Below are 27,062 nucleotides of genomic sequence, written 5' to 3'. Positions count from 1 at the left end.
TAAAAAAAAAAGTTCATATTCATGTTTTTGTAACCTTTAATAATAATTTTATTATAAAATATTTTTTTGTGTTTTTTTATCTTTTTATTTTATATAAATTACAAAATAATAGTGTGATAAAGTCATATATTTAAAAGATTATTAGTGTTTTTATATTTTTAATTTAATATCAAATTATTTTTTAATTTATAATTATATTTTATTAATTTGTTTTTTATATTTTATAAATATAAATTAATAAATTAATAATTTTATTATATATTATTTATTTTTAATTAAACTTTAATTCAAGATAAAGATTTAACCATAATGTATGATATAATAAATTTTATTATTAATTTGTAATGTCATATTTTACTATATCAACAAATACTAAATTAAAATTGAGTACAATATTATTCTATCATGTTGGCTATTTTTGACATTAGATACATATTATTTACACCTACATAATTAATCGCAAGTATTTATCATATCAACCTTTGAAATACCGTCTATTTTTATTCTCGCGGAGTTAAATTCTAAGAATTTGTGATTACTTTACTGATGAAAAAAAAAAAACTATGTGGTTAAAGCAAGTGAATCAAAGACAAGACACGCATCATCGTCACAAACAACTCGTTTCCACTCCCTCGGTTTTTCCGATTCTCAAACCCAGTACGAACAAACTGTAGAAACAGCCACCAACCTCATTTTACAACCGTTCCGATGGCGCCACGTCAACAATAACTCACAATATTTTACCGTGGCATCATCATGAACGTCCATAGTGCCATGCCAGTAAAAATGGATTTTGGATTTATACGTACGTATTTCATTTTATAATTACGGAAGAAAGAAAACAAGAAGAGGAAAAAAATTCAAAAAAGAAACGTATAAATAACGATACACTGTAAATTTTTACCAAAAATAAAATACAAAAATAATTAAAATAAAAATATAGAGAAAGTGCAGCATGTCCATGGTTTGGTAATTGGCGTTTTATAAAGCGGCACTGCAATTTCCCAATCCCAATTTCATCTCTTTCCTTCCCTCTCCCTCTTTCTCTCTCTCACTCGCGTTCTTCTCCGACCAATTTCGGTTTCGCCGGCGAATTGCGTCACTCATCGGCGTCTCCGAGCGAGGGTTTTAATTGTCGGTCAATTTTCCGGTGAGGTAAGATTCTTGATCAAAGCAATTTGATTTTTTACCATTTTGGATGGCTTTATTCCGGCTAGGAGAAGACTCCGCGGCATTACGAATTGTTTTTGTTTCAGATCTGGGAGTGTATGCTTTGGGATTTGTGTTTTGATTTAGGGTTTTCTGTGTTGGATTTTGTGCTTAATAATTGGGGATGATTGTTTTGGGGCATTAGGTTTTTGTTTCTTCTTCTTTTGGCTGGATGGAACCGGGCACGAGAATAGCTAGCCCTTCTGGGGTTGTTGTTAAGAATAGGAGTACTTCGGGGTGTTTGATTGTTAGAAAGAAAGGGGATAGTTTGGGTGGTGGAGTTGGTGGTTCTTCAAACTCCCGGAAGCAGTATGAATCTAAGAAAGTGAGGAAAAAGCCCAAGGCCGAATCAAGTGATTCGGGATCAAGCGGCGAGTTATTAGTACCACCTGCTAGGAGGCTTGGCCCTGAGACCATTCGAGTATGTAATAGTTTGAGTGCTATTGAGCGAGGTGGTATGGTTGGTAGCGGGGAAATCAGTAGGAAGAGGGAGAGAATGGAGCCAATTAGGCGTAATGGGGATGGCATGGTCGAGGGAAATGGCTTGGAGAGGAGGGAAAAGAAAGTAAAGATGGATGTGTTTGATTTTGATGAATATGATGGAGCTGGGGCTGAAATGATGAGAAGGAGGCATTTTGATCATGATGGGGTTAGTTTAGGAGGAGGAGGAAGGTTTATGGGAACAATGCATGCTGGTAGAGGTAGCATTGACAGGGAATTTGAAACTGGTTCAAGCAGACACAGTGTGGATAAGAGAAAAAAATCCTATTATGATAGGCCAACTGGCTCGTATCTCGGAGATAACGTCGAACACAGTAGGGTCAAGATGAAAAGGGATGGAACTCAGCATCCTCTGCCCTTGTTGAAGGAGAAGTTTAAGTCTGATGAGTCCATTAGGGTTCAGGGGAAAAATGGTGTTTTGAAGGTGATGGTTAATAAGAAGAAGGCGGGTGGGCCTGTAGAGCCCTATGATCATCGTAAACCAGTTGAAAGCAAACAAATATTAAGGGTGGAGGGCACTTCTAAGAGGAATGTTCTGATCCATCCTTCATCACAACTAGAAACGAAACCTGCCGAGAAACAGGGTTTACTTATTAGGCCAGAGAAGAAACAAATAACAACAAGAAAATCACTGTCAAGTAAGGAGGATAGTAAGGGTGATGAGCAGGATTCAGATAACAGTGACTCATCAATGAATCTGGAAGTAAAAAATATTGAAGCTCACACATCTTCGAAAAAGGCAACCTCTGAAAATGAACAGACTCCTGTGCATGACAAGCTCCGAACCACAAAATCAAGTGAAGGAAAAATCAGGCGAGGTAGTGGCACGGAAAAGCAGAAACTAAGAGAACGAATACGGGAGATGCTTCTGAATAAAGGTTGGACCATAGACTATCGCCCGCGGAGGAATAGAGACTACTTAGATGCGGTTTACATTAATCCTGCGGGTACAGCTTACTGGTCCATCATCAAGGCCTATGATGCACTTCAAAAGCAATTGATTGATGATGATCAAGCTGCCAAGGCCAAAGGGGAGAGTTCTTCTTTTGCTCCTATAGCTGATGATGTGCTCAGTCAATTGACAAGGAAAACTCGGAAGAAGATGGAGAAAGATTTGAAGATGAAGAGAAAGAAGCAAAGAGTTGATGACATTGATAGTGGAAAAGAACTGCGGATGAAAAAATTTTCTGGCAAAAAGCATCATATGAATGTCATGGATAGTGATAGCAATGAAGAGAAGTTAAGTTCCTTTATCAAGCAAGGAAGTAAATCAGTGAAAACTAAATTGACTGAAAATGCTATTACAGGTGGTAGCTCTAAGAATGCTGCCCATCACTCAAATGATGGAACTGAAAAATCATTCTTTGAAAACGACCCTCATCTCCTACATGGAAGAAAAAGTAGAAACCATGGAAGGTGCACTTTATTAGTTCGTAGTTCGAACAAAGGATTGAATTCAGAATCTGACGACTTTGTTCCATATACTGGCAAACGAACAGTGCTTTCCTGGTTGGTTGACTCAGGGGCAGTACAGGTAAGTCAAAAGGTTCAGTACCGTCGGAAGAAGCGAGTAATGCTTGAGGGATGGATCACAAGAGAAGGCATTCATTGTGGCTGCTGTAGTAAGATCCTCACGGTTTCAAAGTTTGAGCTTCATGCAGGAAGCAAATTGCCACAGCCATATCAAAACATATATTTGGATTCTGGAGTTTCTCTTCTACAGTGCCAGATAGATGCGTGGGATAGACAAGAGAATTCTGGGAAAATTAGTTTCCATTCAGTAGATATTGATGGTAATGATCCAAATGATGATACCTGTGGTATATGTGGAGATGGAGGGGATTTAATCTGTTGTGATGGTTGTCCATCAACTTTTCATCAGAGTTGCTTGGATATACAGGTATGTACTCATTGTATTTTGCTTTTGGGCATACAACATGTTCTGGTTTTTCAAATTTTAATTGTCTTGGCTCCTTTTTTAAAATAAAAAAACTTTGGAGGGCTGGGGTTGGTTATTAGGGCAGTTCTTGTTAATGGTGGTTTTGGGGGAAGAGAGCCGGTCAAATCTCATTATTGGGGGCTTTGTTTCTCAGATGATAGGAGGAGAGTGAAAAACCCGACATTTATCTATTATTGTATTTATACTTTTGCCAAATATCTCAATGGGTATACTGATAATTGGTATTCTGGGACACCTATTGCGAAATGACATTTTGGAAAGGAATGTTCATTGTCAAGAAAGTGCTGTAAATGAAAGAATTATCTCTTAAAATAGTTATGTCTGCAATTGTATCCTGATGGATCAACAAGAAATGTATTGCTGAAAATAATTTTATTTCTTATTTTAATTTCTTGGGCATTGAACGGTCTTGTCATATAGGTAGGGTCCAGTGTGCTAATGAACAAACTATAATGTTGTATCACTGACAATGACATCATTGATACCTTAGTTTGGCAACATAATATGTGAGGATTATTTTCATTTTGAGGAACTCATTTATTCTTATGCAGATGCTCCCCCCTGGGGACTGGCATTGTCCAAATTGCACCTGTAAATTTTGTGGACTAGCCAGTGGAACTATTGCCAGAGAAGATGGTGCAACTGTATATGCCTTACGTACTTGTGACTTATGCGAGAAAAAATGTATCTATCTTCTCCTTGTTTAGATTTAAACTTCTTTCAACATGCACTGTGCCCTACCCCTTTCTTTTGTTTTGGTTTGATTTGGTCTAATATACACAATATTCTGTTTTTATAGATCATGATTGTTGTGCTAAGGATACGGTTGCCGTTCTTGCCAACTCCAATATGTCGGGGCATTCCTTTTGTGAAAAAAGCTGCAAAGAGGTACCCTTTACATGTTCTTGTGCACTAGTTTATAGACTATAGTACTATACTTTAGAGTTGCAAATACCTTTTTTCTACATAATTATGATTTAATATTTGCTTAATTGAATTGACAAAAGAAGCAGCAAAACTAAAGCGAACTCTCTTAGAACTAAGGCCTGATTGAATTTATGTCTTTCTGCTTTTCAGCTTTTCGAGCACTTGAAGAAGTACCTTGGCACCAAGCATGAAATTGATGCAGGCTTTACATGGTGTCTTGTTCGTAGAACAGATGACGATTCAGAAGCAGCTAGTAGGGGAGTCACCCAGAGGGTGGAATGCAACTCCAAGCTGGCTGTTGCACTGACTGTGATGGACGAATGCTTTTTACCTGTTGTTGATAGGAGGAGTGGGATCAATTTAATTCACAATGTTCTATATAATAGCGGGTAAGAACTAGTAAACACAGAATAGCTGAACTGGATACTGTTCGGTACATGAGATGCCTCATTTTTATAATTATGATGGTCAAATGCTTATCTTATTTGATATGTTATATTTTTTAGCATTTATAAAAGGATCAATTTAATGCAGTTAGCTGATAGGACACCTCAGCACACTATCCAAGAATAACGTATTGCAGAGAGTTCTTGGATGCAGCTAGGCTATCCAATCTCTGCAAATCAGATAGGCAAAACCCCTCTCAGCACAGCCGATAGGACACCTGAGCCTGGCACCGATCCTAATGTTGATATGGGTCTGGTCCCACGCAGGCCCACTACTGGAAGGTTTATACTAGAGGAAAGAAAAGAGAGAAGCAGGGGAAGGCTTAGTTACATGACGTGGCAGGGGCATCCACACTTTTCTGTTAGAGTGGGAGGTCATGCAATGATGGGAGAGTGTGGAGAGAGGTTATTCACTCATTTCTGTTAGATTGGGAGTTTATGCAATGATGGGAGAGTGTGGAGTGAGGTCATTCATGTTATTGCTAATTGTTGGTTAAAATATTCTCAGGTAGGAGCATTTGCTCTGGTTCATTTCCTTTCCTGGGGTAGAGCCTTTGAGCTTCTTTTCAGTAAATAATACACAGTATTTCATTTCTCAATTTACTAGTCCTATCAGCAACCTTGATCCAAGAACCACTGGGAAGTCATAAAGACAATCATATTCCAGATACAATCTAGGGTGACTTAGGCTCTCTTTAGGACGCGGGAGATGGGATATAGTTTTAGCATAAAACTGATCTTTTGATAGGGTATGTAGCCCATCCTGTTAGTCACTTATTTATGTCTGAAACCTAGATAACTTATGATGAACATATGTTAAATCCATCCTCTAGACATGAATGGATGGATCATTCTCAAAATGAGTGTACATTTCCTTATTGGGGCATCATAGTGTAGAAATATTATGTTTCCTTGTTTGTCTTATTCTATTAAATACGATTCATGGTGTTGATTTCATAATTTCGATCGCAGGAATACTTCCTTGATATTGTTCTTTGCTGTAAGATGCATACCTTTTACTGTATTGGGTTCTGTTTTTTCTTATTTTTTTGTAGGTCAAACTTCAGTCGGTTGAATTATACTGGCTTTTATACTGCTATTTTGGAGCGGGGGGATGAAATAATTTCTGCAGCATCTATCAGGTACTTTCCGTTGGGTGTCGTCATTTTGTTTTATTTTATTTTTCTAAAAACTTTATTGAAAGCCTCACTTAACCAACTCAGTGGATCCTTTTCCCTTTATATATGGACATTACCGAAAAAATGTATGAACTATTTGTGCTTCACTTATTACCAGGTAAAAAGAGGGTAAACTTACTTCTAGGCTATTTATTATCTTGTCTCAGGTTCCATGGGACTAAATTAGCAGAGATGCCATTCATTGGAACTCGCCATATACATAGACATCAGGGAATGTGCCGCCGGCTTTTTTCTGCCATTGAACTCGTAAACCCTCACAGCTACCCTTTTCTTTCCTTTTTATGTGATATCTTTATACAAATTTTGTATGCACATGCCCTTTTGCATACATTGTTTTATGAAACTGACATGTTCTTATCTCAATCTCTACTTCCATATTGGAAGGCGCTTTGCTCTTTGAAGGTTGAGAAACTGGTTATTCCTGCAATTTCTGAACTTGTTCATACGTGGACAACAGTTTTTGGCTTCACACATCTTGAGGAATCACTCAGGCAAGAAATGAGGTCATTGAATATGTTGGTGTTCCCTGGTATTGATATGTTACAGAAGCTTCTAGTGGAGCAAGGAGAACTCGAGGGTAATACAACTGGTGAAGGTTTTGATTATCTACCAAATTTCAACAAATTATTTTGGACTGTATGTTTAACTTTTATTCCAACAGGTGCCGAGCAATTTGAGAATGGAGATGTGGTTTCTATCAAGCCTGCTGTGGTCAATAGATTAGATATGGATCCATCAGCTTTGCAAGATCCTCGTGGAAGTGAGGATGTTAGTTCCAATCCCAATAAGACTAGCAATGAATGTAGTGATGCTTCTCACGAACTAAGCAACCAAGGTTTGATTGACAGGACTGTGTGCTCCAAATCTCACTCTGAGGAAAGATTATCTGATTCTGTTTCAGAAAATTGTGCTTCTCCTTCTAATTCTAATCATGCAGTACTAGTAGAAAAGAAAAATGAAATATCAATGTCTTCTCCTGTTAATGATGAATTGCATCCATCACCCAAACGTCAAATCATTTCACCAAATGGCATTGCTACTACTGGTCTTCCATCAGATCCCTCAGAGTGCCATGAAATTCCAGCTTGGGGTCAAGAAACTGCATGTTCTGATCTAGGTACTGCAAAAGACCTGGTTGAACCTGTTCCTGACCCAAAACCCCATGCTTTCACTGATATGAACTGTGATTCACCAGGGCTTGGCCGAAACACTGTGTTGGATTCTCAAGTGGCGGATAATGCTTTGTCTTTCAAAGAGTTTGATATAAATGATGCCCATGTTGAGGTTCTTGAAGCTGGTCCTTTAGTGAATTTGTCTCAAGGGAACAATACCAAAGAGGGTAATGAAAACGTAGATGTCTCTTGTTCTGTTCTTAATCATGCTGGTGAGAGTTCCTTGCAGGTAAAATCTGATTTGAATGGTGAAGTTGCATATGAGGGGGAAAATAATTTACATTTGGACAGAGAAGTTGCTTCAAATGAAATGCATTCTGATGAAACTGGCCTAAATCCTTCTGGTGACAGTACAGAAACTGATCCAGCATAAGAGAATGGTTGAGTCTAACACCGCTGAATCATGTCTTCAGTTCTACAGCTCATGCGACTTGTACACAATTTTTCATTCAATGATTCAATGCCTTGTATGCAATCAATTTTCAAGGCTTTGGAACTTACATGTCATGTCTTAATCTAGATAGTCTGAAAATGTTATATAGACTTCAAGGGAAATAGTAGCAGGTCCCTTGCGTTGTTGTTTAAGTATTAATTTCTTAAGGTCTAAGTTGACTTCATTCCATGTGAATGTTTCTTCTGCCAAAATGCTTCAAGGTTGCTTTTGGTTCAAGTTCCATGTCCATATGGGTCGAACAGGTGAAACTGCTTTCCTGTTGTATGCACCCATCCTTCATAGGTTCATACCCCAAGCAGATCCTTTGAGTGTAATATATATATATGATATATGATATATGGTTCTCGTTGTTTGTATCTGAAAATCTGGTGGAGTGGATTTGGCTTCCTTTTCAAGGACCATTGACTATTTTTACACAGTAACTTATTACATGGCATCAGCAGTCGCAGATACTTGGAACAATTTTGTTTTATATGATTTCTTTTACTTGTTTTTATGGGTCATAGATAGTAAGAAGAAACTATGTTTTCCAATTCCAATCCTAGTGCATCTACTTAGCACTAGAGTTGTCAATTTGACAAATTTATTAATTATTGGCTTCTGTCTACATGTTGGAGAGGTTAAAAAATTTATAGTTAAAAAAATCTCAAAAAGAAAATCTCTAATACTAAAAAAAATCTAAAATTTTGTGGGTTTAGAGGAGTAGAGGTCTATTTATTTATAAAAAAAATTTGATTAACTTTTTATTTATTTTTTGTTTCGAGAAATAAATTTTTCTTAAAATTTTGATGAAAAGATTTTGATAAAAAGATTTTGATTTTTGTCTGATAAAAAATAATTTATAATTAAAAAAATTAATTTTATTCAAGAATTTATAAAAAAAGTTAGTTTGTCACAATTTTTTGAGAAAAAAATATTTTTGAATTTTTTGAGAAAAATAAATTTTAACTTTTTATAAAAAAAAATTTAAAATTAATAAAATATTGAGTCCACGAACTATCTCTTAAATTCATAAAAATTAATAAAATAATAAACTAAAATTTTAAAAAAATTATTTTAATAAAAAATCTAATATTAGACGCTTAGTAATAAGTTTTTTAAAAGGGTTTTGAAATTTAGAGCTTTATTGAGAATTCTACTCAGTAATGTCATACGTGTCTGCCCAAGCTCTTCATTTGGTCATGATGGTCCCTTTTGGGGGATGCTAATGCTTCCACCAAAATTCAAAGGTTTGTGCCGTTAAAATTGAAGTTGTTTGAATAGGATTTTTCATGTATATGAGAAACCTAATATGTGGGTGCACTAACAGTAAATAACGACCGCGCTTGTAGAATGTGAAGACCTTTCTTTATAAAGGGTTTGTTTGGGTTGATGAGGTTTTGCATTTGTTTCTTTAGATTTTTGTAATGAAGGTAATGTGTTTGGTATCAAAACGGTAATTGCTGCTGTCTCATATTCTTGTACCTTGTCATCATCCTAACAATTATGGTGAATAATCATTCAATCTTTCAATTTTTTGGTTTTTTATTGAAGTCTAGTTTTTGGTAGTGTAAAAAGCACCACTGAATCCTAGCTTCCGTTAATATATTTGGGGTGGAAGGCAAAATCAAAAGCGGATTAATATTTACCACTAATATAAGTGGCCAATAATTATAAGTGCATGTGTATGTTCTTTTGTGGAGTTTTTTAGTGTCATTTGTCTCATGTATCAGAGTAAATGCAACATATTTATTTATTTCCTTACCAATATAATGGTTAGAATCAATTTATTTTGACTTATAAATAATCATTACTGTGTATACGTAAATAATCAATGCATTTGGTTACTTCTGATGAAATTATTATTATTTTTTATAATACTTTTAACTATTTATTATCTCATTTTATATATTCATCTCTCTACAATAAATTGTTAAAAATATTATTGATAATACAATAGTTAATTTTGTATTGAACTTTAAAAATAAAAAATAAATAGGAGTAGTTTCTTAAAAAAAAATTAAAAGAAAATGGATGTAGTATATTTTATAATCTAAAATCCAAGCAAATTTTAACAACTTTACGTTATTTTACTTTATTTAAGAATTTAATTTATATGTTCGGCAGTGTAATCGTAACTATTAAATTATTGAAATTGTTTAGTTTTTTTTCATAATTAATTTTAAAATCATATATATGATTAATTATGATGTGTTGACCGCGTAAAAAAATTTACACCAATAATATATAATATTAATTTTTTTATTTAATACTATTATTTCTTAATTATCCTTAAATTAAATATTTTATTTTTGGATAAGCCTTTTATTCATGGAACAATTTTCCACGTGGGATAATATATAGGATACTTTTGGAGAGAATTAGATCATGTGCTTCGTATATTCTCCATCGCTCTATCTTTCTTTGCTGTTAACTAATTCTCCTGTTTAATATGTTATTAATTTTTATAATGTTTTTTTATTAATTTATCAAAAAATTCAATAACTCATTTATTTTATTGACAAATTTTTATATTAGTAAAAAAACGAAAAGGGCAATTTATTTATTTTTATTATTTTGTACAAATTAAATCAAATCAATTACTTTTCTTAAGATACTCTGAAATATTATTTTTGTTTTTTGGTTTATGAGACTGAATTGAGTAACACTACAAACAAGACAGACAAAAACAAGATCTCCCAATGCCATAATTTTTCCATCTGTTCTCGAAAATTTACTCTCGTTGTTTGTAGTTTGATTTCACAGTCACAATCTGAATTGAATGGAGCTTACTGTAATACCTCAACCACAACTGCATCCAAAATGCCTTCCATCCCTGTGTCTCAAATCTAGGGTTTGTGTTTTTCATACAACACCGAACCCAACATCCCCACCTTTACAAGCTTCAATCTATTCACTCAATCCCCGCATTCTCACCCCATTTATTCATCCCAGAAACATCTCCACCGCTGCTTTGACGGGTGGCGACAAAACTTCAACTTTCCCAATTGACTCAGGTCTTTCTTCTTTTTCCTCACCCCTGCCCCTTTTAAGATTTTGTAGTTTTTCAAATGAAAGTTGATTACTTTTTTTTTTTTAATTATAATTTTTAGGTTCTAGAATTGGAGAAGTGAAAAGGGTTACCAAGGAAACTAATGTATCAGTCAAAATTAACCTGGATGGTTCTGGAGTTGCTGATAGTAGTTCTGGAATTCCCTTCCTCGATCATATGCTTGATGTCAGTATTTTCAATTCAATTGCTATTATGCTTCTATTACTTTGTATTATCTATGTTGCACTGGACGTGACACTTACATGTAAGCACCAATAACATTTTTTCAATCACTGGCATGCACACACTACTCAAAAATAAATGTTTCAAGGTCAGAATGTGTATTATTCCATTGTGAGTTCTTGCAATGGTAGACTACATACTGAGCATGGAAATCATGTAGTAGATATATTATATAAAGGGTTTTTCTTTTTAATTTGTCTCCTTTTTAACTTGAAAACTACTAGTCAATAGTCATTAAGGCTGTTATGAATTTAAAAGTTAAAATTGTTGAATGGATGGATACACCATTTATCGGAACAAACTTGGTTGTGATTTTTTCAGCAACTTGCTTCACATGGACTGTTTGACGTACATGTAAAGGCTACAGGTGATATACATATTGATGACCATCACACGAATGAAGATGTTGCTCTTGCTATTGGAACGGTACTGCCAACAGCCAAGTGAGCTGTGTATTTCTTTTCTTTTTGGCTCAATTTATTACAGTTGTTCCTGGAAAGTCAAACATGTTTCACTATCTTAGGTTGAGGATATTGCTTAAAGATTGGGGTGCAAGTTATATATTTGCATTTGACTTTGTCCTTTCTATGCAAAATGCAATCCAACTAATTGACAACAACTCTTAACAGTTATAACAATGATTATATTATTATGATAGCGGTGATTTTCAATTAATTCAGAGCTTTGTTTTTTTAGTAAATTTGCGTCTGTCTATCATCGTACTAAAAGTTAGATTTCTATTACTTCGTGTCTAGGCTCTGCTGCAGGCTCTTGGTGATAGGAAGGGTATTAACCGGTTTGGTAACTTCTCTGCTCCACTTGATGAAGCATTAGTTCACGTTTCTCTGGTAATTTGCATACTGTTTGTAGCAATAATCGTATACTCTCTGTTGAAGGATTAAGTTAATGTTTGTTTGGGGAATAAGTATGTTTTGCCCTTGCTTACAAATATGGTGAATGGATGAAGAAACTTTGAAACAATGTAATGGATTTTGCATGTGTGACTTAACAACCATACATTATCACGTTGACTATCCACATCTACAAATTTTGCGGTTCAAAAAGTTTAGGTATCAATGGGGCACCAGTGAGCTTGTGGTGGGTCAAAGCTTTTTCATTTACTCTAGCAGCACTATTGAAAATTTGAAATAACTAACCTGATCACATGTGTAAGCATATTTTTCCACTATAATTTTCTGTTCTATGCTTCACTATAGCTTTCCTCCCTTACCTTGTCCAGGATTTGTCTGGCCGACCACATCTAAGTTATGATTTGGACATACCTACTCAGAGGGTTGGGACATATGACACTCAGGTAATACATGTTTGTTTAATTACTTCATGGTTCAGTTTAGAATTTTGTTTAGATAGCTTTTGATTATTGAGCTTCAAATTTATCCAGACCAGATGCTTTTTATAATGTGTGTCATTTATCTTGTTCTTTTTACTTATCGATGAGTCCTCTTAATATCCTTTATAGTTGGTGGAGCATTTTTTCCAGTCATTGGTGAACACATCTGGTATGACCCTTCACATTCGACAGGTACTGATACATAGAATATAGGTTAGAGTCAGTTATAGTAATTGCATTTATAAGTATATATCTGTACATTTCATTACTCTTTCCGTCTCACAATGAGTGTCACTTTAGAAGAAAAAATTTGTCTCAAAATAAATGTCATTCACAATTTTCAATGGAACTTTAATTAATCTTTTCTTATACTACCCTTCAATGATTACTATAAATACAACTTTCAAAATATTATTATAGTTTGCATTGATAATTGTAAAAACTCACCAATATTAAGATGGTAATTTGGTAAAATAACTTCTCACCTTCTTCTAATTATTGCATTTCTTAATATATGTGCAAAAATCTTAAGTGACACTCATTCTAAGACGGAGAGAGTATGAAAAAACATATCAAATTTTATAGATGTTTTACAAGAGCTAGGTGTTCTTTCTACATTCTTCGTGCATTGATTACACATTCCAGCCTCAATTTTCGGGGGCTTTTTTTTTTTTTAATATGTATTTCATTCCAATTTTGAATTCATCTGAGCACAGTTTGCTGGAACAAATTCCCATCATATTATTGAGGCAACTTTCAAAGCATTTGCTAGGGCTCTTAGACAAGCGACAGAGTATGATTCACGTCGCCATGGAACAATACCAAGGTCTAGTATCTCTAAAAAAAAATTACATTTTTCTCCTTGTCATTTGATTACAACAAGATAATCTCTCTGCTCCTGGATTGAATGTTCTATTCCTTGTTTATAGTCCGAGGATAGAATAATCAATTTTAGTAGTTTAAAGAAGAAAAAACTCATGTTCAAATAAAAATTTTCCCTCCGACAATATAAATTAAGGAATATTGATCAACATATTAACTGATACTAGCTGATAACTGTAAGTCAGTTTTTTTCTATTAACACTGTTTAAATTTCGTCGAATGTGCTTGTCATGTAAAACTAACACACTCCCCCGGGTATGTGCAGTTCAAAAGGGGTTCTGTCGCGTAGTTAATATCTTCAGCTGCTATCCGTAATTGGATCGAGCTACTTACATCTGCAGTTCATCAAGCATATGCATCCAAACAGTCCTTACTGCAGTTCATCTTCATATGCATCCAAATGGCTCTAGTCTCTGTAAACATCACAACATAGTAGTTGTATTCATATTTATTCTAGAGTGTTTAAATTACTTTTCTGGTTACCTTTCTTTTGTACATACGATTCAGGCAACAAGAGAAACTTGAGAATCCGTTTCAATAAGAATATTCTGTAATAGAATAATCGATAGATGTTAATTTTCAGTAAAAAAAGAAATAGATGTTAATTTTCAAAAATTAACTGTATGAATTATTTCACTTTAAGTTAATTTCCAGACAATTTTTACTGTCAAGAAATAAACTTCAAAAAAAGAATTTGGGGTTTCTTAAAATAGTGTTAATAGTTTTCCCTTTCTCCATGATGCTGACAGAGGACAAAAATCCGACCCTGGCTACTTGAGGAATTTATCCCTCGTTTTCCCATCCATATCAACTACATAATGGGCAGTGAACCACCCAATAAAAAGGCCAAACCACCACCTTCACGTATATTATACAATAATTAGGGGCTATTGTTTTATAGAGCAATGATATCCATTATGAGAGATACGGCACACTAAATGAGGGTATACATACGTGTCATCATTTTAAAAGATCAAGTAATGTTCATGGGATATGGTGAAATGAACATTGTCCTATTATTTCGCTAAATGCTACGTTTGTAAACTTCGGCATTTTCCTTATTTTATAATAATATATAATGTATTAAGGGTGATGATAAGTTGGACCATGCTATACATATAGAGTATGTAAAACATGAGACTCAATTTTTTGCAGTATTTGATGAGGGGAGGAGGGGTAATCATCAATCAAAACTAGGTAAATATATTTCACATGACAAAAGAATGGACAAAACAGAAGTTTGATCAGTTTCTTTGCTACAAAAGAATTTACTACTCCAATGCTATCTGGCTCAGGAGTTTGAAATAGCGGTTTATATAATATATTCTGGAAGATTTTCTACAAGAATTCTTCAGCAGTATTCAGGTAATCTAATATTTCAGACTTAACTTCCTCCGGCAGTGGGGCTGATGGCCCTGCCTTAGAGTAAAAGTTCGCCAAAGATTTGATTGCTTTTACCAAAACAACATATGATTCCTGCAAGGAAACAATTCAAAGCAAACTGGTCAAACCATTGAATTTTCATTGCTTAAGTTCGGTTAGAAGTACGCACCTCTTGTGCAACCGTCTGATTTCCCCTCCAACTACCAAGATACTCCCGAATCGACTCCTTTGCTGCATCTGCAGTCCGTCTAAATTTGGCATTATCATCAGGGGCTTCATTTACCGATTCACGCAGTGTTTTCACTACCTCCCTTGCTGACTTTAAGTAAGCCTTTGGCAACACCTTTCCAGACTTTGTCTTCTCATTGGGATCAAATAAAGATTTGACGGCGCCAACAACCCCATTATCATTTTCCTCTTTGTCAGCTGACTTCTCTTCAGCCCATACCATTAATGGTGATAAACCATAACTGCATGTTATGGTAATCAATGAAGTGCCAACACTGACTGAAAGGTGCCTGCGAGTTGAGGCGTCTGGAGGAAGCAGTGCAATATTAGACCTGGATTGCAGTTTATCTGTTATATTGCAGAAAAGCTGTCAATAAATGAAGGATCTACTGTTACTAAGTTTATCATGTATGTCATGAGTATTGTGTGACATAAGCAATCAATTTAAGGGCAAAACTACTGTTTTTGTCTTAATTCTCCGGTTTTTTTTTAAAAACATGCCTTAGTAATGCGAAATTTGGTCAGGAGGTAAGTAAAACCGGAATAATGTTTGTTTCAATCATGGTTCAAACTCAAATGCTCTTAATCAATTAGTCTTTATTTGAAGCTTATTAACCATTCAAGTCCAACCACTTGATTAATGGACACTACTAGAGTGCAAAAATGTTGTCCACTCTCAAATTATAATATTTCTTCTACTTTCTTTTGTTTTCTTTCAATTCTGTGATAATTTATTTTTCCTTCTTAACCAGATTGGGTCATTGTCACAAAATACTCCACCAGAAAATATTCAAATAGCAATTCACATGAATTATGTTATCCTTCAGCACAAAAACACATATTAGCTTCAATATGTGTTTTAATGAATTAGTTCAAGATGTAACCAGATTGGTTCTTACCTTAAGGAAGAAGAATAATTCAAGATGAATTAGTTGACATAAAAACACCAAATATAGTATACAACACTGAAGTTGCAAAATAATTTCTCATAAGAAAAAAGAGAATTGAGCAAAGAAGGGACATATACCTTCAATGTCAAACCTTTTGATCCCTTCCTTCGTTTTAGAACTTGTGATGGAACACATATTTGCTGCAAATGTAACTGCCATTCTCCTTTATAAATTTTCAGAATGCTGACTACATCCACTTAATACACAAAGCAGCAATAATCTCTTCAATCTAGCAAGTACAGAATGTCACCTTTATGAGTCATGCAATTATTCATAGTTTTTCAGTCAATAATCAAACAACTGTATGCAAATGCAACACCCTTTGTTTTTTTCTTCATTAAAGCATGAATGGTAGAGCACAGAGACTAATACATATGCATATATTAGAGGGTTAAATCAAAATAAATGGGAAAATTTTCAAAATTTGGACAATTGCTCATTTGTGAAAATTTTGATTCTCTTTAGTACATTATATCCTACTCTATCCGTTATTGACAATATTAAAGGAGATACAAAATTCTCCTGGTAATCATTTTTTTGTCTTAACACTGTTTCTCATGGAAAGGTTCTGGTGATCCATAATTTGGCTGAGAGGGAGGTAACTAAAACTTGATAAAAAAATTGTTCCAGCTAGAGTTTGAACTCGGAACAATTTGTCCTTCATTAAAGCTCTTTAACTACTTGAATCCAACCATTTGGTTTTCTCAGCAATCATTTGGCTCTATGTAGTAAAAAGCAAAATGCATTTCATCACACAGACAATGATGCTATGCTAGGATCATAAAGAAGGAAGGGAATTACCCTCTTCCAATTCATAAAAGTAGCATGCCATAATGAGAATTTAAGCAGAGGTGGCATGCAAACTATTTCTCTGTGCAATTTTCTTTAATGTTGCAATTGCTGTGCTTAATTTGAAAAGCATACAGTAAGCAATAATCGGCTGAAAAAAATTAGCATCATAAATCACAATTAAAATTACAAACTTTTCGGGTGCTTAGTTGAACTTGATGGCATACTTTATAAACACATTTTTTAAGAAATAATAGAAAATCGCGGAAAGGAAATGAAGGAAACGGGTTAGTATTCGGAAGAACATTACCTGTGCAACTGTAGGCTTAGAAGAATCTCTACCTCAACACACTTTTCGGTACGGTACTTAGGGTCTTATCCAAAAAGACAAGGCTAAAATCGTCACTACAACTGTATTTAATTCAATTGAAGAATCCATACTGTCAATGTTTACAGAAGTTACCCAAATATTTTCTTAATCACAAGTTTCTCCGAATCTTAGCGTGAGAATTAAAGTTGTTAATATGACAAGTCCCCTAATTATTGGCCCCAGTCTATTAGAGGTTAAAAAATTGAATAATTTAAAAGGCTTCAAAAAGAAAGTCTCCTAAAATTTTGTGGGCTTATAGATTCACGTTTAAAAAAAAAAAAATTGAACAATTTTTTTTAATTTTTTTCGATTTTTCACCGAGAACAAAATTTTGAAATTTTTTTTTATTCGAGAAAAAATTTTGATTTTTTCGATAATTTTTTATTTATTTTTCTCACAAAATTCTTTGAGAAAAAAAAATATTTTTCGATAAAAATAAATTTCGAAAATTTTTCAAAAAAAAATATCAAAATATTGGAGGCTATAAGCCCCATGAGCCCCTCTCTTAAACCCCATGAAATAATGAGCCGAGATTTAAAAAAAAATTATTTTGATAGGGGGCCAAATATTAAGGGTTTAATAAATAAAAAATTAAGGGGCCTACTAGTTTAGAGTTTTTTGACAGCTCTACTCACATCTATTCCACCTCTCTACCAAATATCAGTACCCCTTTATAAACCTATTTATTATACTCACATATGTTCCACCTCTCTACCAAATATCAGTAACCCTTTCTATTTTCCAAATACTCTCCTTTTTCATGGCATTCGTCGCTGCCACCGCAACATCTCTTGCTACTTTTCTCCCTTCAAGTCCAAAATCCTCATTCTTCAATGGAAGAACAATTGCTACTCACACCTCCCACATCGTTCTTCATTCCTTCAAATTCGAACACATCGAAGAATCCATCGTCTCTCGCGAAATGCCACGCCGTTACGTAACAAACATGGTTACCTACACCGACGTTGTCATCCCCGGTGTCAGTTCCTCCGGTATCTCATGCACTTACGAATTAAGCAAAAATCCTAACATCAGTATAGTCATAATCGAACAATCCGTTAGTCCCAGTGGCGGTGCTTGGCTCGATGGCCAACTCTTCTCCGCCATGGTTGTCTGCAAACCAGCTCACCTCTTCCTCGGCGAAATTGAATACGACGAACGAGAAGAATACGTTGTAATCAAACACGTTGCTTTGTTCACTTCAATAATCTTGAGCAAACTTCTCGTTCGCTAGTGGGTTAAAGAAGGAAGAGTTGATTGTGAAAGAAGGAAGAGTTTGTGGTGTTGTTACGAATTGGGCTTTGGTTTCAATGAAGCATGATATACAGTCTTGTATGAATCCTCATGTTATGGAAGCCAAAGTTGTTGTGAGTTCTTGTGGACATGATGGTCCTTTTGGTGCTAGTGGGTTAAATGCTTGCGTGTTGGTGTGATTGACTTTGTTCGTGGAATAAATTTACTTGACATGAATACCGATGAAGATGTTATTGTTCGTCTTACTAAGGAGATTGTTCCTCGTATGATTATTACTGGTATGGAAGTTGCTGAAATGTATGGAACTCCAAGAGTGGTAAGCTTATTTGTTTTCGGTTCAAGGTTAATTATTGTGTTTGGTTCCTGTGTGATAATAATCGATACTAGTAGATTTTGACTTAAGTAATTATTATGAAATTGATGTTAAATACTTTGAAGGTAAATTATTTATATTAGGTATGTTTAAAATAAAAATTAATAATTTTTATCTATTTCAAAATAATAATTGTTTTTTTTGTGTATGTATATCAATAAATTTGAAAAATATTCTAGTTATCATAGAAGCTAAATGTATTTGCTTTTACAAAATTAATTTTGTGATTTAAATCAATTCTAAAGTTGGAAGTCAAACATAATAATAATTTATGGTTAAATTAAATCATGTTTGATTTAACCAAACATAATTCTAGGAGTTAATGTGTGTGTAAATAATGTAGGCTTGGACAATTTTGTGTGTAATAATATATTGAGTTAATATTGTGCAGGAACTAGAATTTTTGTTTATAATCTACCAAAGAAAATAATATTTTTTTTATAGGCTTGTTTGTACAATTTTGATTTAGGAAGTGATTAAAGTAATGTCGAAATTAATATCAGATTTTTTTTAGATATTTTCAACTGCAAGTTTATTGGTTTTAGTGCAATTAATTTGAAGATGGTAAGAAACATTTGATTAAGATTTGATAACGATTTTGTTGGTGATTTTTGTAGGGTCCAACATTTGGAGCTATGATGATATCACATCTATTCCACCTCTCTACCAAATATCAGTAACCCTTTATAAAATCTATTTATTCTACTCACATCTATTCCACCTCTCTACCAAATATCAGTAACCCTTTCTATTTTCCAAATACTCTCCTTCTTCATGGCATTCGTCACTGCCACTGCAACATCTCTTGCCACTTTTCTCCTTTCAAGTCCAAAATCATCATTCTTCAATGGAAGAACAATTGCTACCCACACATCCCACACCATCAAATCCACCTCCCATAACAATTCTTCAATCTCCATGTCCCTCAACACACACGATCTTCATTCTTTCAAATTCGAACCCATCGAATAATCCATCGTCTCTCATGAAATGTCACGCCGTTACGTAACAGACATGGTTACCTACACCGACGTTGTCATCCTCGGTGCCAGTTCCTTCGGTCTCTCATGCGCTTACAAATTAAGCAAAAACCCTAACATCAGTATAGCCATAATCGAACAATCCGTCAGTCCCGGTGGCGGTGCTTGGCTCGGCGGCCAACTATTCTCCGCCATGGTTGTCCGCAAACCAACTCACCTTTTTCTCGACGAAATTGAAGTTGATTACGACGAACGAGAAGAATACGTTGTAATCAAACACGCTGCTTTATTCACTTCAATAATCTTGAGCAAGCTTCTCGTTAGATCTAACGTGAATTTGTCCAATGTTGTTGCTGCTGATGATTTGATTGTGAAAAAATGAAGAGTTGGTGGTGTTGTTACGAATTGGGCTTTGGTTTCAATGAAGCATGATATACAGTCTTGTATGAATCTTCATGTTATGGAAGCCAAAGTTGTTATGAGTTATTGTGGACATGATGGTCCTTTTGGTGCTAGTGGCTTAAAAATGCTTGAGCGTGTTGGTATGATTGACTTTGTTCGCGGAATAAGTTCACTTGACATGAATACCGGTGAAGATGCTATTGTTCGTCTTACTAAGGAGATTGTTCCTGGTATGATTATTACTGGTATGGAAGTTGCTGAAATGTATGGAACTCCAAGAGTGGTAAGCTTCTTTGTTTTCGGTTCAAGGTTAATTACTGTGTTTGGTTCCTGTGTGATAATAATTGATACTAGTTGATTTTGACTTAAGTAATTTTTATGAAATTGATGTTAAATACTTTGAAGGTAAAATTATTTATATTAGGTATGTTTAAAATAAAAAATAATAATTTTTATCTATTTCAAAATAATAATTGTTTTTGTGTGTATGTATATCAATAAATTAGAAAAGTATTCTAGTTATCTTAGAAGCTAAATATATTTGCTTTTAAAGAATTAATTTTGTGATTTAAATCAATTCTAAAGTTGGAAGTCAAACATAATAACAATTTATGGTTAAATTAAATCATGTTTGATTTAACCAAACCTGATTCTAGGAGTTAATGTGTGTGTAAATAATGTATGTAGGCTTGGACAATTTTGTGTGTAATAATATATTGAGTTAATATTGTGCAGGAACTAGAATTTTTGTTTATAATCTACCAAAGAAAATAATACTTTGTTTATAGACTTGTTTGTACAATTTTCATTTAGGAAGTGATTAAAGTAATGTCGAAATTAATATCAAGGTTGTTTTAGATATTTTCAACTGCAAGTTTATTGGTTTTAGTGCAATTAATTTGAAGATGGTAAGAAACATTTGATAACGATTTTGTTGGTGATTTTTGTAGGGTCCAACATTTGGAGCTATGATGATATCAGGACAAAAGGCAACTCATTTGGCATTGAAGGCATTGGGGAAGAACAATGCAATTGATGGAACATCAGTTAAATCGATTTAGTTTTTAGTTTATTTTTCATTTACTTCTCTTCTGCATGTGATTTGAACTCAATAATGAATAAAGAAAATGCGAATGAAATGATCATACATGTGTGTCACTCAAGAGTATATTTTTTTCATATATGTATTTAGACAAACAAATTGTGAGAACATATAGCAATTTACCCAATCCAAGTAAAATCAAGCCATAAATAACCACCATACAATTCCTAATGTGAGTAAGTGTTATGGAAGTAAACTTTGAATAAATATCTTTATATATTTTTGGATTTTACAATAATTTTAATACAAAAATAAGTCAAAATTAATATTTGAAATATTTAATTAATTTTTGGTTTAATTGCAGTTTTGGTCCCCTTATTTTAATTGAATCGCGAAAGTAGTCCCCCCATTTTGTTTTTCTCCAGTTTTGGTCCTCCAAACAGATTTTTTGTCCAAAACTTGATGAAATTTCATTTTTTAAAGTCGTACTACACCATTTATGATCATAAAATTTAGGTACAATTGTTGCACATGAGATCTTGAGGCATTGTATGATTTAAATAAATGCAAAAAAAAAAATAATTAAATTTCATCAAGTTTTAGACCAAAATTGGAGAGAAACAAAATAAGAGACTATTTTCGCGATTCAGCTAAAATAGGGGGACCAAAACTGCAATTAAGCCTTAATTTTTTCAAGCACCTCTACGATAAAAATCTCTATAAAACTTAATTACTTAAACTTTATTTATTTTTTAATCAAATTTTAAACATAGTTTATTTTTTATTGAGAAAGGAAAGATTAAGACACAAGAATTTGAATAAAGTACCCATTATGTGTAGGTAAAAACCCAATGTATGTGTACGAGTATATGCATGGGTAATTATCCATGCACCATGTCTGCACCCGCATAAAATTGAATCAACTTTTTCAAGAGGTGAATTCAGCATCAAGACGGGAAATTCTCAATTGGGTTCTTCTTATGGAAGCTTATCACACTCTCCTATGGAAAAATCTTCATCCGAGTGTGAAAATTCAGTTCTTGAAATTGAAACCATTAATAATACTCATAGAGTATTCAAAAGGTGTCTTTCTGCAAGTGAAATGGAGCTATCAGAAGATTATAGATTGATGTTGGGTTGTTCACATTTATGTCTTTTTTATGGTATATTAGTGAATAAAAAATGACAATAACGAATTTGGGAATGGGGACAATCGTTCAAAGTAAAAACAATTCTCATCCATTTAAATTATATCCACATCTCTTTATAAAACCTATTTATTCTACTCACATCTAGAGCTGTCAATTTGACAAACCCCTAATTATTAGCCCCAACCACATATTGGAGGAGCAAAAAAAAATTTATAATTTAAAAGGGGCCCACATGTTGGACAATCCCTCTATAGTCCCACGTTTAAAAAAAAATCAATTTTTTTTAAAAAAATTTTAACAATTTTTTTTAATCTTTTCACCATAAAAAAATTTCGATATTTTTGAGAATTTTTTATTTATTTTTTTTACAAAATTCTTTAAAAAAAATATTTTTTATAATTTTAATTTTTTTTTTAAGAATAAATATCAAAATATTGAAGGCTATAAGCCCCCTAGACCCTCTCTTAAGCCCCATGAAATAATAGACCGAGATTTAAAAAAATTTATTTTGATAGAGACCTAATATTAAGGGTTTAATAAAAAAAAAATAATTAAGGGGTCTAACAGGATGAGAATACGGGATCAGGATTGCCTAATTTGTGGCGGGAAATGTACTCTCTCTACCTTTCATTTTTGTTGAACGGTTGGATCAATGATGTTTCAAACATAGCCACGTGTCTTTATTTTTTTTTCAAATAAAAAAATCAAAGATAAAAAATGATAAACCGACTTAAATCGACCACTATCAGTTGACTCGCACCACCGCCTTCGTCATTTAATCAACCACCTTTGTTACATGTCGTCGTTAAATCAATCTTAAGATTTATATGATGATATTTTTTTAATTTTAAATAAAAATGAAAGGACAAATTGAACACTAATAGCATTTTCATTCCTCCACCACTAAGCCATCTTGGTGCAATGTTTTTTGAGCTACAAGTAATTGTCCCATTATTAACAACATTTTCACCCATTAAAAAACTATCAAACTTAATATTAATTTGGGTAATGCAGAGACCACATATAGTCAATTTTAGTATGAATTTGAAAAATTGATGTGAAACATGATGGATATATAAATTGTTGAATCTCAGTCTAAAACGATATTGACTTGTTTGTCTTTAACCATATATAATTTTCTTTTTATATATGATTGAATTATAGAATCTATATATCGTTGACTCTAGTCTCTATATTTTCTTATCTTTATAATAGTATATATTTTTTTTTGTGATAATAGTGTCTTGTTTTATTATTATTGAAATATTAATTTTTTGTCAAAAAATAATTAGATACATATTCAAATAGACTAACAACCTAATATGTCAATGAAATTAATTTTTTTTAAATTTAACATTACATTTTAAAGAATTTGACCATAGTTAATATTCTACATCAATACGACTATCATAATATATTTAAATATATCAAATTTACTATCCGTGTTCCAAATCCTTTTGTAATTGTTCACTAAGCCCTAGTATGATTTCTTCTCTATCGTGGACTAAACCATCATTCTTTCACCCTAAATTTATTTTATTAAAAAACATCATTACACAAATATAATAATTTGACAACATATAAAGTTTTCATTAAATAATAAAAAATTATTTTATAATCACAAATAAATCTTCCATTTTTCTAAATAATTATGAGTTAGTAAAAACCAAACCTTTTTTCTTTTCAAATTTGATACTTTTTTTGGAAAATTATTCTAAGTTTATAATTGATACGAAGTGCATGCTATTATTATCTCGTGATCAATTGATTTTTTGTCTCAAAATGGAACAATAAGACACACAATTATTGTAAAGTTATTTTATATATTAACATCTCAATACACATTTTTTATTTGTAATATTATATTTTACATCTTTAATACAATAACTAAAATCAAAATTTAATTTAATTTATTTAAAAATAATTTGGTAGATCAAAATTAAATCAAATTAAATCAAATTAAATTTTAAAATAATTAAATCATAAAAATTAAAAGATTGAGTTAACTCTTAACGATAATTTATTGTTCATTTGAATTTTCGAAGATTCAAAGACAAGTCTTAGCAGAATTTTAGAAATTTATATTTTATATTAATTCTATTTCACTATTAGTAACATGTAGACGGATATCAACGTCTATAAATATTTTTGTCGATAAAGATAATATTAATAAATTATAAGTTTATAAATAAAATGCTTTAAATAGATGGTAGAATTTAAAGGAAAAATGTTAAGTAAATATTTAATACCGTTTTATATAAATGTATAGTTATTTGAAAAATATACTCAATTGTTCAATTAATTAATATAAAATTATAAATAAAATAATTTAAATAATAAGTATAATTAGAAGAAAAAACTGATAATATATATATTTATTTATATAAAAATAAATAAGCACAGTAATCTTTGCCACCCCACTGGTCCGAAAACTGCAGAGTGAAGTTGAGGAAGAAAGAAAAAAAAAGGTTTAAGCGATAAAGGAAGGGAAGAGAAAATCAAGAACGACACACACAACACAGGCATGTTAACTGCCGTGTGATTTAAAGCGCCTTTGGTATTCGATTCGAAGACCAATTCAATTCACGGCAGCAGGATGGCCGGCGGTAACCATCCCAAGTCTTCCTCATCCTCCCACCGCAAAACCCGCTGGGAGTCCAACACCTCCGCCACCCCCACCAACACCAAATCCCCTTCCGATCCCAAATCCAAACCTAACCATAATAATCCCAACTCTAACCCCAACCAAAAACCTAACCCTAATCCCAGCCCCAAACAACACCCAAACGATCACCCTGCCCTAATCCCCTTTCAATTCCCTGAACCCGGTCCACCTCCTCCTCCGGCCTACGGCTTCCACATGCTCGAACGGCGAACCATCATCCTCGCCGACGGCAGCGTCCGATCGTATTTCGCTCTCCCCCCTGATTATCAGGATTTCGCCCCTCCACCTCGCCCCCTCGACCGCTTCAATATGCGGTTCCCTCCCGTCGTCCGTCACCCTGATTACCAGAACCCCATGGAAGCCTCATCGGCGAAGAGGAAGTACGGCGAAGAAGGTAGGGATGAATTCGCCAGACAACGGGAGCAGCTTTTGCGTAATGCTAACGGGTTTGCTAATAGGGTACCTGGTGGTGAGTTTCCTGTGGGTCCCAGTGGTCCTCTTAAGCGAGATATGATGGAATCAATTGATTTGAGACCTTCAAAACATTCAAGGGTTGATGGGGTTGGTAGTGTTAATAATAATGCTAGGCATGTGCAGGTTGCTCAAGATGCTTTGAAGAAAGCGTTTCTTCAATTTGTTAGGTTAATTAATGATAATACCTTGCTGAAGAAGAGTTTCTTGGAGGATGGAAAGCAAGGGAGGCTTCAATGCGTCGCTTGTGGGAGTGCCGGTGGCAGTAACAGGTTTGGTAGAATATATTTTAGCTGATTGTGATTATTTCTTTGTTTGTCTTTTTTGAATTTATTCATAGTATGACATTAAAGGCAAAGGGGTCATAGGCTTTAAAGGAGCTATATGATGAGGCAATAGGCACCAAAAATAAGAAGAAAACTGTATGGTATGACTATTTTGCGCGAATAAAGGTTATCAGATTCAAGAATGTCATAACATTATTGGTACAAATAAAAATGATTAAGTTGCTTTATTGCTTATATATGTAATCGTAACTATCGGTTTGGTTTGAGGGGAAGGAAGGAGGATTAATAAACAGAGAACCTTCATTTGGTTCCAACGGGAAGGAAAATGTGGGGTAAAAATTCCGAGAGGGAAAACTAGGGGTAAAAATTCCTTCCCCTTCAAAATTCATGGATTTGATGGGAGGAAAAATAGATTAAAACTTGTGAACTATACTATCTATTGTCTAAGCTATATTTTTTTTTCCAATATAAAATTTGTCCTTACATGTCGTTGTATCCTAGGTAGTTAATCCCAAATAGCGGTCCATCGCTGCCAACCCCAAAAGTGGGATAGCGCGTTCCGGGATAGACGATATAATTGCTATTGTCTAGGCGAGATATTAATCAAACCTATATTTAATGCAAAATTAACAAATGACTCAAACTCTGAATCATCCATAATTAGTCATAAGAATCCAGAAGTCTTACTCTTAGTCAAAACATACATTGAAATACCAACAAAAGTCAAAGAAATAAAGATGATGAATATTGAAGTCTTTAACACAGAGTAATGAAATAACTAAATATTAAAATTCAAATGCATGTTCTAGCATAGGAATCAAAGATAAGCATCATCTTCATTAGCATATTCTACTTCCTCTTCTTCTTAGGTGAAAGTAGAAACAATAAAACAGAGAAGGAAGAAATAATAGCGGGATCTCGTCGGAAAATGTTGGGATTATTAACTACGCCAGGATAGCAGGATCTCACCTAGATCTCGCCGGGATCTTATTTCACGCTGTCGAGGACCACGCCGTCGCGGTCAGGCATTGCACCTCGTCGGGAAACGTTGGGATTAACTACTTAGGTTGTATCACTCTAAGCAACCCTCTGACATCAATGCTGCTTTGAGTTTTTCCATGTTCTGCGCGCCACAGTTCTTGAACATATTAACATTGGTTGGAGTCTTACTAGTCAAGTTTTTTGCTTCTTTCTTTCCTCCGCCTTCCTGTAAGGCTATATTGGTAAATGGCTTCTATTTTTGTTTTCTTGCACTTCCCTTCAACCAAAACAAACAATGGAATTTTATTTTCCTACCTCTCTCCCTTCTCCTACTTTCTGTTAAAACTTCTCTGCCTCTTCC

General features: G+C 33.7%; 4 protein-coding genes and 2 pseudogenes across 5 annotated transcripts in view; 5 read left to right on the top strand and 1 right to left on the bottom strand.

The window, feature by feature from the left end:
* The first annotated feature begins 889 nt into the window (after positions 1–889).
* Positions 890–8,263, top strand: LOC101490910 (uncharacterized). The gene is made up of 9 exons (XM_012714684.3): positions 890–1,155; positions 1,257–3,610; positions 4,222–4,354; positions 4,470–4,558; positions 4,748–4,986; positions 6,099–6,185; positions 6,389–6,488; positions 6,627–6,819; positions 6,904–8,263. The coding sequence occupies exons 2-9, from the start codon at positions 1,382–1,384 to the stop codon at positions 7,785–7,787; spliced, it is 3,954 nt and encodes a 1,317-aa protein (XP_012570138.1). The 5' UTR covers positions 890–1,155; positions 1,257–1,381; the 3' UTR covers positions 7,788–8,263.
* A 2,225-nt stretch (positions 8,264–10,488) lies between these two features.
* On the top strand, positions 10,489–14,017 carry LOC101490383 (imidazoleglycerol-phosphate dehydratase, chloroplastic). The gene is made up of 8 exons (XM_004496669.4): positions 10,489–10,864; positions 10,961–11,085; positions 11,464–11,568; positions 11,898–11,990; positions 12,383–12,457; positions 12,623–12,685; positions 13,210–13,319; positions 13,641–14,017. The coding sequence occupies exons 1-8, from the start codon at positions 10,630–10,632 to the stop codon at positions 13,666–13,668; spliced, it is 834 nt and encodes a 277-aa protein (XP_004496726.1). The 5' UTR covers positions 10,489–10,629; the 3' UTR covers positions 13,669–14,017.
* Positions 14,018–14,558: 541 nt separating this feature from the next.
* Positions 14,559–17,176, bottom strand: LOC101490043 (photosystem II D1 precursor processing protein PSB27-H2, chloroplastic). 2 transcript variants are annotated; one of them, XM_004496667.4, is made up of 4 exons: positions 17,036–17,176; positions 16,014–16,165; positions 14,928–15,334; positions 14,559–14,851 (listed from the first exon to the last, which is right to left on the bottom strand). In XM_004496667.4, exons 2-4 carry the CDS (start codon positions 16,093–16,095, stop codon positions 14,714–14,716), a joined length of 627 nt encoding a protein of 208 aa, XP_004496724.1. In that variant the 5' UTR covers positions 16,096–16,165; positions 17,036–17,176; the 3' UTR covers positions 14,559–14,713. The 2 variants fall into 2 exon arrangements, with proteins under 2 accessions (XP_004496724.1, XP_073223810.1); XM_073367709.1 differs by lacking the exon at positions 17,036–17,176 and adding an exon at positions 16,738–16,837.
* Positions 17,177–17,855: 679 nt separating this feature from the next.
* LOC101506847 (thiamine thiazole synthase 1, chloroplastic-like) lies at positions 17,856–19,402 on the top strand (annotated as a pseudogene).
* Positions 19,258–21,165, top strand: LOC101506516 (thiamine thiazole synthase, chloroplastic-like; annotated as a pseudogene).
* A 3,533-nt stretch (positions 21,166–24,698) lies between these two features.
* The window catches only part of LOC101489729 (uncharacterized), a 10,380-nt gene continuing 8,016 nt past the window's right edge, over positions 24,699–27,062 (top strand). The window contains exon 1 of the mRNA XM_004496666.4: positions 24,699–25,705. Within this exon, the coding sequence (XP_004496723.1) occupies positions 24,894–25,705 (812 nt within the window). The 5' untranslated portion in view covers positions 24,699–24,893. The remainder of the gene's footprint in view (positions 25,706–27,062) is intronic.

This window comes from Cicer arietinum, chromosome 4 (assembly GCF_000331145.2).
Source record: "Cicer arietinum cultivar CDC Frontier isolate Library 1 chromosome 4, Cicar.CDCFrontier_v2.0, whole genome shotgun sequence".
NCBI lineage: Eukaryota > Viridiplantae > Streptophyta > Magnoliopsida > Fabales > Fabaceae > Cicer > Cicer arietinum.
Note: the sequence above shows the minus strand (reverse complement) of the source record. Positions and strands in the feature narration are given on the sequence as shown.

Bases quoted from the DNA above. Each gene is read 5' to 3' on its own strand.
- LOC101490383 (XM_004496669.4), top strand. From the start codon at position 10,630: ATGGAGCTTACTGTAATACCTCAACCACAACTGCATCCAAAATGCCTT. The intron at 11,086-11,463 runs GTCAGTATTTTC...TGATTTTTTCAG, and splicing joins TCCTCGATCATATGCTTGAT to CAACTTGCTTCACATGGACT. The intron at 13,320-13,640 runs GTCTAGTATCTC...GGGTATGTGCAG, and splicing joins CGCCATGGAACAATACCAAG to TTCAAAAGGGGTTCTGTCGC.
- LOC101490043 (XM_004496667.4), bottom strand. From the start codon at position 16,095: ATGGCAGTTACATTTGCAGCAAATATGTGTTCCATCACAAGTTCTAAA. The intron at 15,335-16,013 runs GTATATGTCCCT...GCAATATAACAG, and splicing joins CAAAAGGTTTGACATTGAAG to ATAAACTGCAATCCAGGTCT. The intron at 14,852-14,927 runs GTGCGTACTTCT...GTTTCCTTGCAG, and splicing joins ATCAGACGGTTGCACAAGAG to GAATCATATGTTGTTTTGGT.
- LOC101490910 (XM_012714684.3), top strand. From the start codon at position 1,382: ATGGAACCGGGCACGAGAATAGCTAGCCCTTCTGGGGTTGTTGTTAAG. The intron at 4,987-6,098 runs GTAAGAACTAGT...ATTTTTTTGTAG, and splicing joins AATGTTCTATATAATAGCGG to GTCAAACTTCAGTCGGTTGA. The intron at 6,489-6,626 runs GTAAACCCTCAC...CCATATTGGAAG, and splicing joins TTTTTTCTGCCATTGAACTC to GCGCTTTGCTCTTTGAAGGT.